Source organism: Mustelus asterias, chromosome 13 (assembly GCF_964213995.1).
Source record: "Mustelus asterias chromosome 13, sMusAst1.hap1.1, whole genome shotgun sequence".
Classification (NCBI taxonomy): domain Eukaryota; kingdom Metazoa; phylum Chordata; class Chondrichthyes; order Carcharhiniformes; family Triakidae; genus Mustelus; species Mustelus asterias.
The window spans coordinates 108,426,922-108,450,030 of record NC_135813.1 but is presented as its reverse complement, the minus strand read 5'-3'; the positions used below and the strand labels follow the sequence as shown (position 1 = coordinate 108,450,030).

General features: G+C 40.5%; 1 protein-coding gene across 2 annotated transcripts in view; it reads right to left on the bottom strand.

The window, feature by feature from the left end:
• bcl7a (BAF chromatin remodeling complex subunit BCL7A) overlaps window positions 1–23,109 on the bottom strand; it is a 54,737-nt gene that overhangs the window by 5,546 nt on the left and 26,082 nt on the right. For both annotated transcript variants that reach the window (XM_078227518.1, XM_078227519.1), the window contains exons 2-5: window positions 18,461–18,542; window positions 15,365–15,461; window positions 5,681–5,848; window positions 211–335 (exon numbers count right to left, since the gene is read on the bottom strand). In XM_078227518.1, the coding sequence (XP_078083644.1) occupies window positions 211–335; window positions 5,681–5,848; window positions 15,365–15,461; window positions 18,461–18,542 (472 nt within the window). The remainder of the gene's footprint in view (window positions 1–210; window positions 336–5,680; window positions 5,849–15,364; window positions 15,462–18,460; window positions 18,543–23,109) is intronic.

Sequence of the window (23,109 nt, the reverse complement as noted above, 5' to 3'; positions counted from 1 at the left end):
CTTAGATAGCTTATATTTGGAATATTGCTGAAAAAGGACACTCTTTTGAAGCTTTTTGTCTTGCACTTATCAGGACAGATACACCAGAATGACAAATCTAGTATTCTGTACTACCAAGCGATAAGTTATCTATTCAAAAAAATTCTGCAGTATAACAAATGCTAAATATGAATGACATTTGTTGTACTGCTGCAGCTGTCTAATTTGTACCTGAGTATCTTTGGTAGTCTCTGTATTCTCTTTCACTCCAGAAGGCTGCACATCTGATTTCTCCAAATCAGTTGGAGATAATTCTGGGGGAGTTTGGGAATTTGGCTCTGCTGGTGGTGACGTGTCTACAATAAAAGAAAGAGTAAATGCAAGATTTATTAGGTTACCTTTATACAAATTTGCCCGTTACATTATTACAAGGATTTTACAAAGATTGGTGTCCTTAAAAGATCTTAAGATAGATTCTGTAAAAATAGATAATCAATAATCAAAAACAAGCTGCTAGACTTTTGAGTTTGCCAGAAATATAACAAAATAATGCTCAGTCAAGTCCCTCCCTCTTGAAGAAAATGGACTAAGTTTTCATGTAATTTGATCCTTCAACCAAATGTTTACCAATAAAATGCATAAGCTGTCCTCATGATGCAGTTTGGGTTATATCATTGGGCAAATTAGTTGGAGATTTTCAGTTTAATAAATTTATTTCAAAGCAGCTTAAAAGATCTTTCCTAAATACACTTTAGAAACTTTAAAACTTAAAACCAGTTCTAATTTTATTGTTCTGCAAACAAGACAAAAGGTTATTGCCACACCCGACCTCTTGAGGTCAGTGCACTGACCAGAGTTTGGAAGTCACATGGTCACGTCCAGGATTTCACTCAAATATCCATTTTTAGCCATTTGGGGCAAAATAATGCACATTGCCCAAGGGTTCACTCGAGCACTGGCATATAGGTAAGCAGCCAGAAAGTTGCCTGCATGCCCCTCAGCAGTTAAATGACATATGAATTACCTAAAAAGGAGAAATGGTTTATAAAAGTTGAAAATATCTCTACACATTCTAGTGGAATATTTTGGCAAAACTGTTTCAGCATGGAAAAATATTACTGCCAAGAAATTTTTATATGCAAGTCTAAAAATACAAAATTCCCAAACGTACATACTGAACAATTCTAAGAAATGGATACACGTTCTACTCCTTCACTCAATAAAATAAGTTAATCCTATCGCATTCAATTCAAAAAAAGCACTAAGTGCTTTTGGTCTATACATGTTGATCTTTTCAATTCAGCATGAATATATTCAAAGATAATTGTACCCAATCCATAACAACAGGAACTCCTTATCAAGTGTGATAAGTCAAACCATTTTTAATAGTCTTTCAAAAAGACAGCATAAATGCAAAATAGATTTGATAAGGGAAGTCACTTTGCCTGTGGGGAGTTTGTGCTTTCTCTCCCCCATCATCTCCAAAAGAAAACTGGAACATTGGATTGTACAGATATTTACATGTTGTTTTTGAGCTACAATGGTTTTGATTGTCTGGCATATGTTGCAAACAATTAAATCAGATTGGATGGAAAAATAAAATTGGTTCAGTTACTTTTAAATTCCCCCTCAAAATGAGAGATTCAACAAACAGCAAATGTTGTGACTATGCAGCTAGACAAGTAACCTTTTAAAAACAGATGGCCCCAAAATATTTACTGCCAAAAGGAACCCAGGTGTTCATCAGAAAACAGTCTAAGTCTGTTAAAATTTCAAAACTAAGCCTGTCATGAATTAATATTTCAGACTGACTATGCCAAAATCCACCGTCAGGAAAGGATCATCTGTGCTGTACTGTTCTATGTTCTATAAGTTAACAGCTTGTGTTACTCTTGAGGATCTTGCAGTTTAGCACCTTGAAACAGTCTATAGTGCAGATAACAGTACCAATCATTACTGCAGTAAAAATACTTCAAACACATCAACGATGAGGAGTGGGATTAATTGCACCACTAAAAGAGTTGGTGCAGGCTCAGTGGAAGTGGTCCTTGCGTGCTGTCGCATTTTAAGATTATTAAAGAGCAGTCTCGGGCAGCAGAATTCAATTTAAAAACATGAGCAGAAAAAGGGTTTGTAATCCTTTAAGGACAGAAAGAAACGCATTTTCAGGATTTTCTGTGTAAACATCAAGAAACTTTTACAAGTCAGTGCCATAGTAAAATGCTGCAGGACAAATACATTAGTCAGCCAAATATCTTATAATTGGCTTTAAAGAAATGGGTTTTGCTACCGAACTCAAAATGTTCTAAAAGTTGTGAAGCATTTTTGAGGTGTTTCATTAACAATGAGTGTAAAATAACTAGAATAGCAAATAGAGCATTAAGCACTCAAGAACGAAAAATTCTCCTACACAAAATTCTGTCATTTAAAATTGACAAAAATGCACTGCTATAATAACCGAAATGTGAAATCTCAAGACCCAGAAGCACCCTTTTAATTTTTACCAAAAGAATTTGAATATTTTTAGATTAACTATGAATTGATGTAGTTGATGTAGAAATACAAGTCTTGCCATCATAGAGCATTTGCTGAGGGGAGTAGCACAAATAATTTTGACCAAAATGATACAGGTAGAAAAGCCTCGCTTGTAGTATACAGAGTAGAGGTGACAACATTCAAAGCAAACTGGGCATAGCTGTTGAATTTGATTCACAGGTCTGTTTCTAAAATGTCTGATACTAAGCATAAAGCACAGTAACCAAGTTTGCGTAAATTGAACCCAAAATATGAATACCTTGATCTAGGCACAAAATGTGAATTACTGACATCAGTAATAGTGCTACATAATTTTAGGGAAACAGATTTTAATTCAAATATGGGCCACTCATTTGGTGGAAGAACTATCTAGGCCTTTCTGCAAAAGTCAGTGAATTTACAAGCCGAACTATATAAACCATAACAGACTAGTTTTGGTACCTGCTCCTTGCTGAGTTGGACAGTTTTAACAGGACTACAATTGGGATTTAGCACTCCTGACTTCAGAGGAGGAAACTCAGGTCTGGTTTTCCACTTTTGATCATTACCAGTTATCCATGATAAAAATAAACATGCTGGTAATGAATGAAGACAGGATGGACTGAAGCTGCAATCGTCTAATAGCCTGCAGACATTTACTGACCAAGTTCATATATTAATAATAAACACTTGGGAGGTAGCAAAGAACATTTGGCGTCAATAACTATCACAACAAAGAAACAGGAGAAAAAAGGAAAAGAAAATTGATGAGAAAAAGTATCTCTGGAGTGTTGGAACATTCAAAGGAGCATTGTAGATTTAAAAATAATGAATTCAAAACCATTCTGATCTTAGTTGGTTGAATTTGAGATGTAAATATGATGAGTGTTTAGAACTAAGCATTTAAGGGCAGGCTAAAACTGAACACATTGCTGAACAGTTGGAAAGGCACCAAATTAAAATAATTACTCCCATAAATAAGCCTAGAAATTATGTGCCAATATTTAAGCTTTTTTAAATGTTAATCCTATAAAAGGTGGCTTGCAGCTTTAATGTGGGACTCATTCAACAAGAGCAAGTTTAATATCAAATTCCAATTAAATATTTGTTACTGCTGAAGTTGAGTTTTTCCAATTCTCAGCTAAGCAGTTAAATAGCCTTGCGGTAAAGAAAATACACAAGTACACATACATGTATACACATACACAGAAACCTATCCCGTCCCACAAAGCACACCTCTTATTGGTAGACATGGAGGAGCTTCCATGGCGCCTCTGAAGATATCTGCTACCCAAACGGTCCCGTCCTCCCAGATGAAGGACAGCTTGGAGGCAGGAAGGCATAGAAAAGGAGATTTCAAATTAAAACAATTACAGGAAAAGTTGTTTAGCTATCTAGTTTTAATTAATACACGTGGTTCTTGGTTACTTGACTTGAAAAATTCAAATTGAAATTAAAATTGAAAGAAAGAAAATATAAGCTACGTAAACGCTGTGCAGCTTCCACTCCCATCCCCCAATATTTGGGTCACAAATTTATTGCCAATTAAAGAGACAAAAGCAGACCCATGACCAGACGGACTTTCCAATTATTTTTATAAATCACCATAGTAATTAACCAAATACTACATCTGTGCTCCTATTGGTTTTAATTCAACAGCCCTCTTCTGGTCTCAATCCCACACTCCCAAGAGGTAAACTAAACCCATCAAGACTGGAAATTAAGCCAAGTATTCTCTGGACTAAATAAAAACTGCTGAATTTAAACCAATGTTTATGTAGTGCACAAGCTCATGACTGCATAAGTAAAGAAAAGAATAAATACCCTTCTATTCTCTGCCACTTGGCCCAACAGCAGTATAGTACTGCAAGCAGTAGAAACCACAATGCCAAATTTTGTGGTAGTAAATGAAGAATAAAGGGTATTGCAGCCCAGGTTACTTGCATATACATTTTTTTTCAGCTGAACAGTGGGATTGCAAATTCTAAAATCAGGAGCAGCATAAAAGTCTATTGCAAGGTTGAATAGTCGAAAAGAAGAATGATCACCTGCAAGGCCACGTGATATTCTGAGATTGAGGTTTTGGGCCTTTCCAGAGAGGTCACTTTGCAAACTCCATGTACTGCCAATTAGAGAGTAGACTGTTGACCTCCCCAGAGAACAGGTCACATGGATTCCTTTTGTGTATTATCAATTCAAATTCCATCCTGATCGCCTCCTATAGATCACTCCACTGACAAGACAGGAAATGAACTGTACAAAAGGGACATAAAAAGATCTCCAGCAGCAATAATAATAAAAAGCTGAAGAGGATAAATAAACAGAGGAAAGGTTTTCTTTACCCAAGCCTTTGATCTCAAAAGATTCTACAGTTTACTTGTTGCTAGTTATGCACTCTTATTCCCTGATAAGCACCTGGATTATCACTTGAAAAGTTTGCTTCAAAATCATTATTCTTCCACTGTGGACATCACAGATCAGCTACAAGCACTGACACCAACTGCAGGAAAAAAAGTACTACCTGTGAACTCTACAGTACACATTACAGAAAATAATGGATATCCAGCTGTATTACAATACTATCTGGTCATCTTAGACCTCAGATGAAAATTACCTGGCAATTTCTCATGGAAATCCATTATTCTCTATATAGTTTTGATACTACAGGAAATGTCTCCAGTTCTGATGAAGGCACCATAAACTCCCATGTATAGTTGTACCCCATCACTGATCACACCACCATATATTTATCTCCTGTATTCAGACAGGGACGTGATTTATATTTTTGCATATTTAACCTTTTGAGGATCATCCCATTTACTTTATTTTTCCAAAAGCACACCTTTAGCTTAATTAACCATTCTCTTCTCTACATGCAAAGTTTATGTAGAATGTATTGATCTCTTCCCTTCTGATAAAAATCGCCAACAACTGTAAAATGCAATGCAGTGCATTCTTTGAATATAAAAAGCACAATGGGCAATAAGTATCATGCTCAAAGTTTACATGTTCAGAAATACAATGTTCTGATTTTTGCCCAAACATCAATGAATACAAGCAGCAAAGTTGCAAGTGACAGTCTATTACACTTGCAGAACAGAATATTAACTTGACTACAACAGCTACAAAACCTAGGACTCTTCGCCAAAGTCCTGATTCCTATTCCTAAATATGTTCGAAACCTTACCTTCAGAGCTGGGTTGGTCTTTGATAGAGGGTTGAACTTCCTCAGTCCTAGTCTCAGGGCCCTCTGCTTGGGTTACTAAGTTTTGCTCTGGTGCAGGACTTGGATTGCTGCTGTTCTCCTGCTTCATTGGAGAGGCATCTGCTATTGAGCTCTGATTACTGTTCTCATCTAATTGACAAACATCAAAAACATTAAATCAGACATTTGTTTTAAGCAATTGACAAATGCTGCAGGAATGAAGGGGAAGGGAGAGAGGGGGACACTTCCAGGTGAGCACAGCTTTGAAGATTTGTTCCCCCCAACCCAAAAAAAGCACCCGATATTTCTGGCTGATGTTGAAATGTGAATGGTTCAAATCCATTAGTGTAATTTTGCTGACAGCCCAAATTAGAATTTATTCCTGACCAAATCTTTTCACGCTATAGCTATTCTCTGCACGCAAAAGATCTACTTTTGTCACTACATGATCACCATGTGCTGTTCCCCCACCATGTTGAAAATCAGCCTTCAAAAGGCCTGCAGAAATACATAGCGCAGTACAGGACCTTTGGCCCTCGATGTTGCGCCGACCTGTGAAACCAATCTAAAGCCCATCTAACCTACACTATTCCAATATCATCCATATGTTTATCCAATGACCATTTAAATGCCCTTAATGTTGGCGAGTCCACTACTGCTGCAGGCAGGGCATTCCACGCCCTTACTACTCTTCGAGTAAAGAACCTACCTCTGACATCCGTCCTATATCTATCACCCCTCAATTTAAAACTATGTCCCCTCGTGCTAGCTATCACCATCCAAGGAAAAAGGCTCTCACTATCCACCCTATCTAATCCTTTGATCATCTTGTATACCTCTATTAAGTCACCTCTTAACCTTCTCTCTAACGAAAACAACCTCAAGTCCCTCAGCCTTTCCTCATAAGACCCTCCCACCATACCAGGCAACATCTCCTCTGCACCCTTTCCAATGCTTCCACATCCTTCCTATAATGCAGTGACCAGAACTGTACGCAATACTCCAAGTGCGGCCGCACCAGAGTTTTGTACAGCTGCAACATGACCTCCTGGCTCCGAAACTCAATCTCTCTACCAATAAAAGCTAACACACCGTACGCCTTCTTAACAACCCCATCAACCTGGGTGCCAACTTTCAGGGATCTATGCACATGGACACTGAGATCTCTCTGTTCATCCACACTACCAAGTATCTTACCATTAGCCCAGTACTCTGTAATCCTGTTACTCCTTCCAAAGTGAATCACCTCACACTTTTCCACATTGAACATTTGCCACCTCTCAGCCCAGCACTGCAGCTTATCTATGTCCCTCTGTAACCTGCAACAACCTTCCGCACTGTCCACAACTCCACCGACTTTAGTGTCATCCGCAAATTTACTAACCCATCCTTCTACGCCCTCATCCAGGTCATTTATAAAAAAAGACAAACAGCAGTGGCCCCAAAACAGATCCTTGCAGTACACCACTAGGGGATGAAAAAGATATCTGATCCTACCTGTATTCTTTCCCTCAAGTTGGAGTACTGGGAAAAATGCTGAACTGCCAGAGTGAGCAACATGCACTTGTAAGACCCAATTTTGTATCAACCCAAACACCGAATTGACTCAGGTCATTCAAGTAATCAACTGAATGGTCCTAACGACATATTGAAAAATAGTTGTAATGGGTGGCAATTTTACATTTTCTGGAACCATTAAGTTGCCCAAGGCTCATGCACTGGAATAAAAGAGTAGCAGAGTTATCGTGCTTAAACTTTGGTATGCTACCTGTGCCAGTAAAGTACTACATGTTTAGTATTCCACTACACAGTTTCTTTGGTATGCCAGGCTAAACAGTTAATGTGAATGTACAAATCAAAAACATCCCAATATAAATTTGTTCATAAAAACTCACCCACAATAGGAAATTCCTGGTTCCTAGAAGGTTCCAAGCTAGAATATTTGTAGCTAGGCAATGATGTAGGTTGTAATTGGTCACAGCATAATGAATAAGATGATTGTCTCAATTATTGTCTTCCACTATATCTGGTGTGTCTCAGTCTCTAGAAATCCCTTCAATTATATTGATTCTCAAAGTTCAATAATCTTTCGACTCTCTTTACCAACCTCTGTCTGTGAGAATCATTAAGTTAATTCAATATTAGCATTTTTTCCCCCCAATACTGTTAAAGAACTTGCATACGGTGCTAGAGTTAGAAGCAAATAAGAATCAATCACTATATGAAGCATTTTCAATACTTAGTTTAAAAACACAAAACATGTACTAGTAAGAGTCTGAAACTCAGTCCATAAGTTTAGCTGCACAGATCAGAGTCAAGCTCAACACTGAAACATACATGGTAATAACTGAATTCTACATCTGACATAGGAATTCTACCCATCGAGCTTGTCAGAATTCTTGCTGACAAGCACTCTTCACCCCATAGGGTTAGGTTGATTGGCCATGCTAAAATTGCCCCTTAGTGTCCCGAATGTGTAGGTTAGAGGGATTAGTGGGTAAATGTGTGGGGATATGGGGTTAGGGCCTGGGTGGGATTGTGGTCGGTGCAGACTCGATGGGCCAGATGACCTCTTTCTGCACTGTAGGGTTTCTATGATTCTATGATAAAAATCAAAGATCAAATAGAACCGATAATCCCTAATCAAATTATAAAATTGCTTTTAAAAACTACAAAGATAAATTAAGGGATTGTTCCTTTCAAGTACAAAAGGATGTGTAAAAGAATATGAACTCATTTAAAAATAAGAGTGATGGAGAAAACAAATCGAGTAAACAACCTATTACGAGCCTACTTGGATCAAGAAAATGCACAAAAACAGAAGAGAAATGAGAACAAATACTTACAACTTGTGGATCTCTTATAATCTTCCTCACTACAAGTCCCAGCAGTTTGTCCAAATAGGCACATTGCAAAGTCAAATATTGAGAAATTTCGAGACAGAACCCAGCCTTAAGCGTCCTGTTTGACCCTCAGCTAAACATCAACACCCAAAACTGTTGCAGCGATGCTGTTACCATGGATTCTGCACGACAAACAGCCACTTCCTAACCAAACCGTACCACAAGATGCCCTGGAGATACCCGATATCACGTTAGTAGCACCAGCTAGATCCCCATCACCAGTCTATTAAACCCTCAACAGTGCTCTCATTAATCATAACTGTCACAGCACTATGACAATGCTCACTACCTGGTGTATAGTCAAGGAAGATATAGCACTCCAAGGAAGGTCATTCTGAAAACAACAACTGCCATGCCACTGACCCAGAGAGTTCCTCATCATCTGCAATCAAGCTCTTTCAGGCAACAACGCCCAACATCAGAGGTGATGTCAAGTGGGATCATGTGCACAACACCATTTGTAACCCTGCACTCACTGCTTATGGGAAAGAGATTGGAAAAACGTTGACTGATTTGAGGTTTACTGGACAGAAAAGTCAGTCACTGCAACCAAGAGTAGAGCCCTCAAAATACAAGCAAGTCCTCAGCAAACAAAATCTAGATGGTCTTAGAGCTGCCAAAATCATGTCTCAGACTGCTTGGTACTGCAACAACTAATACTGGTTGAAATTCTGCCACAGTACACAATCTGCTGCTGAATCTAGGGGTGAATAAATCTAGAAAAATATCAGGCAAGCAACATCCAAATAAACTCCTTTGAAGACAAAGGCGGGGATTTTTTTTAGTTCATTCATGGGACATGGGCGTTGCTGGCTGGTCAGCATTTTTTGCCCATCCCTAGATGCCAAAGGACAGTTGAGAGTCAATCACATTGCTGTGGCTCTGGAGCCAAACAAGGTCAGCAGATTTCCTTCCCTAAAGGACATTACATATGTTGCTATGTAAACTGCTAAAATAGGCTGCCCACCTGGACTCGTGTCATTTCTTCTTTCCACAAGAAAGTGCAAGTTTCAGTTACAATGGAACATCAGAGGATTTCAAGATCAGCAGCTGGGTGCCATATTTTTCTCCATGCTGCTGTTGTACTGTGGCCAACAGTAAAATTGGACACAAATAATCCACAGCTAAACAGCTTCTGCAAGCAAAAAGCCTGATAGAACTCACAAGCCAAGGCCACTACAGGTCAAAAGACAACAGGGACCAGCCCAGACCTGTTTTGCATAGTGAACAAGAGGTGCTTGACCTTAACAATGGGAGAGCTGTTTGGAAGATCAAATTCAGGAGTGAGTGATACAGTAAATGGCAGAACACCTTAGGAGGATCACCACAGAGGGATCTGAGTGTACAGGTCTACAGATCCCCGAAAGTGGCAACACAGGTGGATAAGGTCATCAAGAAGGCATACAGTATGCCTGCCTTCATTGGCCAGGCATTGAGAAGTTGGCAAGTTATCTTACAACTGTATAAAACTTAGGCAACATTTGGAATATCGCATGCAGTTCCAGTCACCACACTACCATTCTTTGGGAGGCAAGGGATGAGATTGCAGAGCCTTTGATCTTTGGGTCCTCACTGTCCACGGGGATAGTGCCAGAGGACTGGAGAGTGGCGAATGTTGTTCCTCTATTTAAGAAAGGGAATAGAAATGACCCTGGTAATTATAGACCGGTTAGTCTTACTTCTGTGGTTGGCAAGTTGGTGGAAAAGGTCCTTAGGGATGGGATTTACGACCATTTAGAAAGATGCGGATTAATCCGGGATAGTCAGCACAGATTTGTGAAGGGCAAGTCGTGCCTCACAAATTTGATTGAATTTTTTGAGGAGGTAACTAAGTGTGTCGATGAAGGTAGGGCAGTTGATGTCATATACATGGATTTTAGTAAGGCATTTGATAAGGTCCCCCATGGTCAGCTTATGATGAAAGTAAGGATGTGTGGGATAGAGGGAAAGTTGGCCGATTGGATAGGTAACTGGCTATCTGATCGAAGACAGAGGGTGGTGGTGGATGGAAAATTTTCGGACTGGAGGCAGGTTGCTAGCAGGGTGCCACAGGGATCAGTGCTTGGTCCTCTGCTCTTTGTGATTTTTATTAATGACCTAGAGGAGGGGGCTGAAGGGTGGATCAGTAAATTTGCTGATGATACCAAGATTGGTGGTGTAGTGGATGAGGGGGAGGGCTGTTGTAGACTGCAAAGAGACATTGATAGGATGCAAAGCTGGGCTGAAAAATGGCAGATGGAGTTTAACCCTGATAAATGAGAGGTGATTCATTTTGGTAGGACAAATTTAAATGTGGATTACAGGGTCAAAGGTAGGGTTCTGACGACTGTGGAGGAACAGAGAGATCTTGGGGTCCATATCCACAGATCTCTAAAGGTTGCCACTCAAGTGGATAGAGCTGTGAAGGCGGCCTATAGTGTGTTAGCTTTTATTAACGGGGGTTGGAGTTTAAGAGCCGTGGGGTTATGCTGCAACTGTACAGGACCTTGGTGAGACCACATTTGGAATATTGTGTGCAGTTCTGGTCACCTCACTATAAGAAGGATGTGGAAGCGCTGGAAAGAGTGCAGAGGAGATTTACCAGGGTGCTGCCTGGTTTGGAGGGTAGGTCTTATGAGGAAAGGTTGAGGGAACTAGGGCTGTTCTCTCTGGAGCGGAGGAGGCTGAGGGGAGACTTAATAGAGGTTTATAAAATGATGAAGGGGATAGATAGAGTGAACGTTCAAAGACTATTTCCTCGGGTGGATGGAGCTATTACAAGGGGGCATAACTATAGGGTTCATGGTGGGAGATAAAGAACCATAGAAAATTACAGCTCAGAAACAGGCCTTTTGGCCCTTCTTGTCTGTGCCGAACCATTTTATGCCTAGTCCCACTGACCTGCACTTGGACCATATCCCTCCACACCCCTCTCATCCATGAACCCGTCCAAGTTTTTCTTAAATGTTAAAAGTGACCCCGCATTTACCACTTTATCCGGCAGCTCATTCCACACTCCCACCACTCTCTGCGTGAAGAAGCCCCCCCTAATATTCCCTTTAAACTTTAATATTCCCTTTAAACTTTAAATATAGGAAGGATGTCCGAGGTAGGTTCTTTACGCAGAGAGTGGTTGAGGTGTGGAATGAACTGCCTGCAGTGATAGTGGAGTCAGACACTTTAGGAACATTTAAGCGGTTATTGGATAGGCACATGGAGCACACCAGGATGATAGGGAGTGGGATAGCTTGATCTTGGTTTCAGATAAAGCTCAGCACAACATCGTGGGCTGAAGGGCCTGTTCTGTGCTGTACTGTTCGAAGGGTTTGGGTGGGACTTTTGTTGGTGCAGGCTTGATGGGCTGAATGGCCTCTTTCTGCACTGTAGGGATTCATGATTAACTAAAATAGGTTATGAGGACACAGTAAATGTTTTTCTTACCGCATTGAGCAAGATGCTTATCGAACCATAGAACATTACAGCACAGAAAGAGGCCTTTTGGCCCTTCTTGGTTGTGCCGAACCATTTTTTGCCTAGTCCCACTGACCTGCACCTGGATCATATCCCTTCACACCCCTCTCATCCATGTACCTGTCCAAGTTTTTCTTAAATGTTAAAAGTGAGCCCACATTCACCACACCCCACCAGTGGTTGGGGTGTGCCTCCACCACCACTGACGGCACCCAATTCCACTCGCCCACCACCCTCTGTAAAAAACTTACCCCTAACTGCCTGCAGTGATAGTGGAGTCAGACACTTTAGGAACATTTAAGCGGTTATTGGATAGGCACATGGAGCACACCAGGATGATAGGGAGTGGGATAGCTTGATCTTGGTTTCAGATAAAGCTCGGCACAACATCGTGGGCCGAAGGGCCTGTTCTGTGCTGTACTGTTCCATGTTCTATGTTCCAGAAGGACATGGATGTTTTGGAGAGGGTACAAAGAAGGTTTACCAGGATGTTGCCTGGTCTGGCGGATTTAAGGTACGAGGAGCGTTGGATAAACTTGGATTGTTTTCATTGGAAAGACAGAGGCTGAGGGGCCACCCGATAGAGGTCTACAAAATTATGAGGGATATAGAAGGGCGATAGTCAGAGGCTTTTTCTGAGGATGAAAAGGTCAGCTCCAAGAGGGCACAGCTTCAAGGCGAGAGGGGAAAAGTTTAGGAGAGGTGTGTGGGGAAAGTTTTTCCACACAAAGTGTGGTGGGTGCCTGGAATGCACTGCCAGTGGCATTGATCGAAGCAGGCACATTAGCAACGTTCAAGGCGTATATCGATAAGATATGAATGGGAGGCGAACAGAGATAGAAACCACAATAAATAGCGGGTCTAAAATAAGGTCTAGGAATCGATGCAGGCTTAGTGGGCTGAAGGGCTTGTTCCTGTGCTGTATCAAGAGGAACTCATCCAGAACAATAGAAAAATGCATGTTTGTGTATTTCCCAGTTTCAGCCAGACTCTCTGGAACCAAATCTTGAAAGGAGATATGTGCATCCAGGACACCCAGGATGACCTGGCCTAACCTCATTTGGGTCCTGTGACCCCACCCAGTGACTCAGTTTTCTAAAAGCCAGAGAACATTCTAGAAGGGCTGGCTTGGCGTAGGGGATAAACAAAAAAGGACATTAGGAGCCGACCTGAAGCAAAGACTCGACCAGACTGCTGCAACCACGGAAGAGAATATGTAAGATCCACCTTGGCACCAAGACAACCCTGAGTTAATCCGTCGACGTGAACTCTGAATTGAATCCCACAGCCAGGTCAAGTTCACCAGAGTGGGTAGTGTTTTTTTTTTCAGGCAGTCAGCCTAGTTTGGGGAAAAGTTAGCTTAAGGAGTTAGTTTAATTAAAACACTTGCAAGTTAACTAAGTTCGAACCACTGTCCTTTATCGCAAAGTAAGAATACCTGGGTGAACACATTTTTGAGCAACAAATTGGTCGAAGCGTCTGTAGAATATTTCACAGACAACAGTACAGTTTCAGCCACTCAAATGACCTGCATGTCACAGCTATTCACCTTGGAAAGACTGCACACCAAGGCCAAAAATCATAAATGTCCTCGTTAGTGAGTTGCTATTTGCTGATGATACCACACTGGCATTCCATACCGAAGTTCACTTGATGGTTCTCCCAGGCCAATGTCAGACCAAGGTTGTACCTTTTATCAACATTGACAACCTACTCCCGAAGTAGTCAACAATTTCACATAATTTGGATCAATAATTACCAGGAACTTTTCCCTTGGTGACAAAAAACAGGATTGCCAAGGTTGCAGCAGTCATGTCAAAGTTGAGACATCGAGTGTGGGCCAACAACAAATTAACCAAAAATACAAATTTGTGTGCGCCAGACCTGTTCTCAGCATCCTCCTTTACAATAATGAAGCATGGACAACTTTTGCAAGCCAAGTGGCTGAACAGCTTCCACTCTGGGTCCCATTGAATATTGGACACCTCCAGGCAAGACAGAGCACTGAACATGGAAGTATGCAGAGGTCCCAAGCATGTTTTCTCTCAAGTCAGTGATGACTCCATTGACTGAAGCACCAAATGGACGATGGCCACATTTCAAAAGACAGTTTTAAAGCTTATTTATTAGTGCACAAGTAGGCTTACATTTACACTGCAATGAAGTTACTGTGAAAATTCCCTAGTCACCACACTCCGACGCCTGTTCGGGTACACTGAGGGAGAATTTAGCATGGCCAATTCACCTAACAAGCATGTCTTTCGTTCTGTGGGAGGAAACTGGAGCACCGAGAGAAAGCCCACGCAGACATGGGGAGAACGTGCAGACTCCGCGCAGACAGTGACCCAAGTCGGGAATCGAATCCGGGTCCCTGGGGCCGAGGCAGCAGTACTAACCACTGTGCCACCATGACATGCACTCCAAGGCGAGCCCACTATTGGCTCAAGACCAAAGAATCATCCGCATCTACGAAACATGAATGTCTATAAGCAAGACTTCAAGTAGAGAGGAATTAGGATCAATGCATGGGAAGTCCTCAGTGCTGATCAGAATGCCTGCAGACAAGCAGTCAGGAAGGATGCTGCAAAAGCAGAGGACAAAGGAAATTACCAGATGGCAAGAGAGTATGCCAACAGGAAGGGAAACACATCAATCAACCTTGGGCCAACACTTTCATCTGTGCCAACTCTAGAAGGGACTGCTCTATTGCCACAACAGACAATGTTCAAAAGTGACATATATCCTGAGTGCAGCCCATTATCGCCTGAGGGAGAAGGAAGTCATCACAATCATTTTAGTACATCTGTTCTGTTGCCCGGTCCATAGTTTCCTTTCTTTAGTGCAACTTCACATTATCCCTTTCCTTTATGAAAGCAAATACAAAGTACCCATTGAAAGGTGTACCATGTTCTCTGCTTCTACATGATCTCCTTTGGGACCGTTAATAGGCCTGACCTTTCCCCAGGAAACTACTTATTCTGCAGTGCTTATAAAGTTTTAGCTAGTGCCAAATCCAAAACAGGTTTTCTTAAATATAAAGATAAAAATTTACCCAAATAACTTTTCCTTTTAAGGTAGCAACCACTATTGTGGTTAACTCAACTTAAAGGGAGAGATTCTATTAACAACATGAAGCACCATAACTTATAACTGAACATTGCAATGGGTATGTTTCCAATTCAGTTTTGTACTTAATATTCCATAATAATTAAATAGTGCACCTTAGCAATATGTCCAGCCAAGCAAAATTCTTCAACAATTGAAACAAAATATGCCATTATGAAAATAATCTACACACAAGAAATACACTTACCTTGAATATCCATCATGCCTGGTGAGGAGCTATTTTCTGGAGTTGTCACTTCAGAGCCACACTTGTCATCCTTCCCCTTTTTTTTATTTTTGTTCTTCTAGACCAAACAAAAACAAACTGTGAACATTGCTGGCTAGGCTAGCAATTTTATTGCCCATTCCTAATTGCCCTCAAGCTGGTAGTGAGCCACCTTCATGAACAGCTGCAGTCCAAGTGGTGTAGATACACCCGCAGTGCTGTTAGGGAGATAATTCCAGGATTTTGACCCAGCAATAGTGAAGGTACAGTGATGTAGTTCCAGGTCAGGATGGTATGTGGCTTGGAGGGGAATTTACAGGAGATAGTGTTCCCTTGCTTTGGCTGTCCTTATCCTTCCAGGTGATAGAGGTTGTGGGTTTGGAAGGTACTGTCGAAGAAGCATTGGTGAGCTGTTCCCATGCATCTTGTAGATGCATAGATCTAAAATTAAGTCTTGATTATAGAACATAGAACAGTACAGCACAGAACAGGCCCTTCGGCCCACGATGTTGTGCCGAGCTTTGTCTGAAACCCAGATCAAGCTATTTCCTCCCTATCATCCCGAAGTACTCCATGTGCCTATCCAATAGCTTCTTAAATGTTCCTAAAGTTTCTGACTCCACTATCCCTGCAGGCAGTCCATTCCACACCCCAACCACTCGAGTAAAAAACCTACCTCGGACATCCTTCCTATATCTCCCACTGGTGTACACCATGAACTTTCCAGTATCAAGATTTTTGAGCAATACCGTTTACATTTATGATGGAGATGCCATCTGTAAATATTGTGAAAAGGCCAAGATATGGCAATAATTATTGTGCAAAAACTTTCTTTGATATGCAGTAATTGAAGACCTCACACTGTAGTGCACACTGCCCAGAAAATGCCCCCCAATTGTGTTCTTTCAAAAATAGACCCCTCAATTGCAGGTCCCCCCACCTATCTACAGCAACCTAGCCGACCTCTAAAAGAACATAAAAACTAGGAGCAGCAGTAGGTAATTCAGCCCTTGAGCCTGCTCTGCCATTCAATACAATCATGGCTGATCTCACCTCAGCCTCAACTCCACTTTCCTGTCCGCTCTCCATAACCCTTCAACCCATCTCCTCAAATTTACTCAACATCCCAGCAAATTCAACAGATCTATGATCCTTAGCCATTTTGCTTGTTATGTCTTCAAAGGACTCACAAATTAGTCAAACATCATTTACCCTTCATAAAACTGTGCCGACTGATGGATTGCGTTTTGACTTTCCAAGTGTCCATAAAAGGATTCTAACAATTTCCCAAAGACAGATGTTAAACTAACTGGTCTATAGTTTCCTACTTTCTGCCTTCCTTCCTGTTTAAGGGCATGATATTAACATTTTTCCAATCTACTGGAACCTTTTCCCACAACTAGGGAATTTTGTATTACAACCAATGGATCCACTATCTGCACTGCACTTCCTTAAGACCCTCGGATGTAAGCCATCAGGCCTTGGGGACTTGTCTGCCTTCAATCCCAATAGTTTGCTCAGTCCTTTTTCTCCATTGATAATGATTGTTCTAAGTTCCTTCCTTTCTTTAAACTCTGCATTACCTGTTACTATTGTGATGGTACTAGTGCCCTCCACCAGGAGAACTGAGGCAAAGTACTGATTTAGTGTCACTGCCATTTCTGTATTCGCCACTATTAACTCCCCAGTGTCATCCTCCTAAGGATCAACATTCATTTTTGCTACTCTTCTTACTTATAAAAACTTTTGCTATCTTTTTTCATATTTTATGCTAGTTTTCTTTCATAATTTATCTTGGTTCTTTTTTAGTAACTGTTGATCTTTAAGTTTCCCAATTTTCTGCCACTGGCCCCAGGGTGCCCAAAACAGACATCCTCCGGAAAAAATATTTACTTGTATTCCTCCTACTCTGATAGCTTTTCTTCCATGATCTTTGTCATGGAAATTGGCACAATCTGATTGTTGCATTCCTGCAAATTGCTCAAAATTTGTTCTGAATTTTTTTCACCGCACTTAGAATTTCCCCCCCGCAACAACTGAAATATCTAGTGCCCAAAATAAAGATTTAAAATCAAAAATATATTTCACAGAAACATGACAACATTTACTTCCTGGATTATCTTTCATTGCCTTTATTAGAAATGCAGACTAGAAAGCTTCAGGCTGTCCCAAATGAGTTGGAGTGCGAGATCAATCTCAAGTATGTTTGACTTTTGTCATCCATGGTTTCCCCAAATTGGAATGACCAACTGCCCATTACAGTATTTTCTAAATGAGGCTTCCACTATTTATCTGTAACATTTTCTTACACTTAACTCTTAGAATTGTTTATTCTACTGTTGGATCCACAAACACACTTGAGAATGAAAATACAATACTGCCTTAGCAACTCACTTCAATAAGTGTCAAATGCCTAATTTTCATTTGATGCTCCCCTATACCCCATGGACGGCAGTGGCTAGCACTGCTGCCTCACAGCGCCAGGGACTTGGGTTTGATTCCCAGCTTGGGTCACTGTCTGTGTGGAGTCTGCACATTCTCCGGGTGCTTCGGTTTCCTCTCACACTCCGAAAGACGTGCTGGTTAGATGTATTAGCAATGCTAAATTCTCTCTGTGTACCCGAACAGGCGCCAGAGTGTGGCGACTAGGGGATTTTCACAGTAACTACACTGTAGTATTGATGTAGAATCATAGAAACCCTACAGTGCAGAAGGAGGCCATTCAGCCCATCGAGCCTACACCGACCACAATCCCACCCAGGCCCGACCCCCACATATTTACCCACTAATCCCTCTAACCTACGCATCTCAGGACACTAAGGGGCAATTTTTAACCTGGCCAATCAACCTAACCCGCACATCTTTGGACTGTGGGAGGAAACCGGAGCACCCGGAGGAAACCCACGCAGACACGAGGAGAATGTGCAAACTCCACACAGACAGTGACCCGAGCCGGGAATCGAACCCGGGACCCTGGAGCTGTGAAGCAGCAGTGCTAACCACTGTGCCACCGTGCCACCATAAGCCTACTTGCAACACCAATAAATAAACTTCAAACACAACTGCCAAACAACTTACTTCATCAACTTTAGGTTCCGTTACGGGTACCCATTTGTAGATCCTGAGAGATGTGTCACCAACTGTTACCCATTTCTTCTCCCTGTATTTCAGGAAATGAACAGATTTAAGTGGAGCACCACTTTCGTTGTTCTTTATATTTTAATTGTTTGGTGTAAAAGCAATTTTAACTCTGGTTTTATTTCCAGAAAAGATCTAAACTCTTGCATACAATGGTCAATAAAAGACATTTTAAATAAAGTTGGAGATTCACAAGAATATAAAGTCTTTTGGATAAAACATTAGACAGTGGCCCCACTTTCCTGTCAGTAGATGCAAATGATCACATAACACTACCAACGAAGGACGGAGAAGTTCTCCCAATGTTCAGTTCAACAATTCTCAACCAGATAAACCTGTTTTTAATGATGTTGGTTATTGCCGTGCTGTTTGTGGAACCCCGTCTTCAATTGACTTTCACATTTCCCTAAATTACAACAATGGCTGTACTGTGCTTCATTAGCTCTAAGCACTCAAATGAGCATGGTATTTTATAAATGCAAATTTTTTAATATCAAATTGCTCCTATTAAGGATATACATAAAATAATTGCTATCGATTCCATAATTGATTTCCCATCACTCGCATAGCTGCAATTGGGAATTTAATCCTAGCTCAGTGTGGGGGATGCAGGGAACCACATTACTAGATCTTTACACCACACACTGATGGAATAAGTAATTAATGCTCAACTATATTTTTGAGGGCATGTAAAGAGACAAGTAAATTTGATCCATTAATGCAAACAAAAATTATGCTTCAAAAATTGGAACCTTTATCAAATCAGAGCTGAGCAATTTATGTACAGTAGCATGAGATATGAAGGTTAAAAGAATGCTAACTCTTTAGTACATATCCCATGATCTCTCACGTAGTCAGCTTCTGCATCTATTCTAACACCAACTAGTTCTAATTTTCTATCCAATTCGCTTATCCGCCAGACTGGCTGCTATCCAGTATTGATGAAAGCACATCTGCCTCCAACATCTATCACAAATTCCATACTCTTGCCACCATCCTTGTACCCTTCAGCTTGAACGTTTGCAATCTTCGTATTGTTTCAAACCAGACCTGAGCATCGGACCTCACTCAGTCTACACATCATACCTTAGCATTGTTCCTCTTCTACCAAAAATGTATCACACCAATTATGTCACTCTGATGTTCTCTTGATGACTAATCCTCTAGCCTGCATAAATTTCTAAATCAATCTTTGCACCTATTCCACAGTCACACTTACTGATTACTTCTAGCTTTGCTAATCTATATTAGTCCAATTCCCCAAAATATCAAGATTTTAAATATTATTTTTGATTAAATGCCTCGGCCTCAAATTCCCATCTTTGTATTCTTTGCACTATAACACTCCTGTTTTTGACCCCTACATGTGGTACATCTCCTTGCCTCAACTCATTTTTTTATGATCATGCCTTCAGTCACTGAATTCACTTCTTAAACCACACCCCCCCGCCTCTAATTCCTTTCCCAATCCTCTAGCCCAAGTGTTTACTACTCTTTCAATCCTCCTTTGGTTCAGCTTCTATGAAGCACATGGGATGTCTTCTATGAAAAAACTGCAAGTCAACTTATCTATAAAAATGTTATAATTCTACACTACCAATTATTTGCACAAGTCTGTTTCTCCACTTGCTCAGTGTTGTGGCATTAGGCACTGATACTTCATTGCAGTCCATCCTTGTACTCATTACAAGAATAACTTGTAACCTCAAAGCTCAGCAGATCCTTCACTCTAAAAATTAATGTGTAGAAGAGCATGCCAGGAGTGTCAGACATACCAAAACATACGTACTAAACCTAGTGAAGCAATATACAATCACATGCATGCTCCAGCAGAAGCCACATGCAATCCCAGCATATATCTCACTCATAATGCTTAGTTAATATTTATAATCTTTTTATAAGACCTGCTCTATCAATCTCCCAGTTCCTGGTGGTGGTATTCTTTGGATGCCTCTTGCCCAACTAAGTCTCCAAACACCATTTCCTACATCCAACTGAAGAGTTGTACATTCTTTCTGCTTCTGCTAGAAAATGTCTTAATGCTGAGATTGGAACTGCAACCCAAGATTAACTTTAACTTCTTTAAAATGCTCATTGTACTTTTGCTAAAACAAAATAAGGGGTGCGTTTGGAAGTTAACACCACTTCTTAGACCTTTGCTCACCCAGTGCATGGCAATAGTGTCTTTCCTGGAGCAGAACCATGTTCACAGATACCACCACATTTCAGTTGTTTGAAGTACATTCTACATTTATACTGCATGTGTCAACATACATGCCAAGTGCTTCAAGTAACAGACCTGTGAAACTGGTTTTCAACTGATCTAAAAATTTCAAGACATGGCAAGATTGGATCAAAGACTGCACCTGTTTTCCTGCAACAACGCCTTCAAAATAGTTTGACGGCAGTATGAAAAAAAGTCAAAATACATTGAAAATTATTTCTGCCACTACCTTGCTTTCCACATTATTGAAGGTTTACAAGAAAATTGCAACATTTGACAGTATTTTGTGTTGGATGATTTGCTCAGATTTAACTCATACAAACAAGCTTTTGTCATCTATGAATCCATATACCATTATACAACAACTTTTCATTTATGTAGAATGTTTAACACAGTGAAATGTTCCAAAGTGCTTCATAAAAACAAACCCGACACCAAAACAGAAAGGTCAAGTGTGGCCAAAGAGCCATGTTTTCAAGAGTGCAGGAGTGTCTTAGTGGAGTGGTTGACACATAAGAAATTTCAGGGCTTAGGGTCTGGGTAGCCGAGGCAAAAGCTATCAACGGAGGTACAAAACCAAAAAAAAAAATTGGGGTTGTGCAAGAGGCCAGAATAGGAGGAGCAGGAAGTTTAAGGTTTTGGGGGGTTAAAGATAGGGAGGGGCAAGGCCAGCATATATTTGATAATTTCAGGCGTTCAACAGAAATCTGTTACTGAACTTAATTTCTAGAATGGGTCACAAGTCCTTGGGGATCACAGACAGGAAATGGGAAAACAGCATCGGCATAAAGCTTTGGTTATGAACTACAAAACAGAAATGTAGTTGCGAAGACAATAGTCACTTACACTATTCTATGGAACTTTTAAATTACTTTGCCTACTGATTAAACAGCATAAAAATCACTTTATATTTATTGATACCAAACATGTCAATACCTCTACATGGCGTTTGTTAGACCAACCCCATAATTGCAAACCCCATATCTTCAGCTGTATCTTCAACCTCTCCAAACATCCTACTCTGCTGATTTTTATAGCCCTGTACCCAACAATTAGTAGTGGCACCTTCAATCCTCCTCTCAGTAATTCATTGCCTTCAGTGCCTTTATCTCATGTAAATGTTTCCTTAAAGCAAATGCCTTCAACAAAGCCTTAGGTTGTATCCCTTAATCTCACTTTTTCCAGCTGGTGACTGATTTTCCATACATCCAAGTAGTACCATGAAACATTAAGGCATAATATAAATGGAAGCTCTTGCTATTGGATCCAGGCTCCAGCATCTACCTTAATGCAGATAGCTGGTCAGCTCTGTGCAAGCTCCCAGTCAAGGACTTCTGGCAGGCTTAGAATGAAAAATGCATCAGAATAAAAATAAGACTGCCCAACATATTTGAAGATGATGGATGTAGACTATGTCCAATTAGTTGCAAACCACTTTAGTCGTAACAGACAATCTACAAGACAAATCACTTCACCAAATAGTCATTGATTAAAGATTTACCTACTCTTTAAACAAACTAGAAGGTAGTGGTTTAGATAATAGATCATCTCTGGGATCTGCATTTAAATTCAGCCCAAACTGAACAGAAGAGATGTTCATCCTAACTACAAATATTCAATGCAAATTTAGTTTAAGCAGTTGGAATCCAATACCAGTGAGCATGGCCCTATAAACACCAAGTGTGCCTAAATGCCTATTTCAAATTGGAGAGCTGCAGTGTGGCTTATTTCAGAAAATACCTCAGTGTAGAAGGAGGAATGCTTAAGGCTGAGGGATGGAGACTGAGACATGTTGCTGGAGCAACCAAGAGACCTTTGGTCTGCATATGGCTGCATTATACCCAACTTGGGAGTGGCTTGGTACTAAGAACAAAAAGAGTTCCAACTGACAGTATTATCACTCGCTTGGAAGCACAAAATTTAGTTAGAAGTGCAAACATGGAAATCTCAACAGATCTCACAAATTCAATGTAATTGTTGAGGAAGAGTGCCTTGCTTATGCAACACAAAAGCCATGTCATTAATTCCAGTAGCTTGTGCATCTCAAGCTGAATACAGAATGTGGCAGTATCTAAAATTAATATCCAGTTTCCTATACATGGCAGGAAAGCAAATGTCCATTTATGATTACATCAAAATTCCTTATCATATTGTTCCCTGCATAACATTGCATGTAGAAATATAAATTTCCATGCCCTATCTTATCTTTCAAGTGATTTAGCAGCATGTTTAAACTGATTGAGTGACAGAAAAGACTAATGATGATTGATTGTTTTGGGGATTTAATCAGGGTGGGGGTTGTCCCCCAGGGATCAGTGTTAGGACTCCTGCTTTTCTTCTATTTATTGATGACGTAAACTTGGGT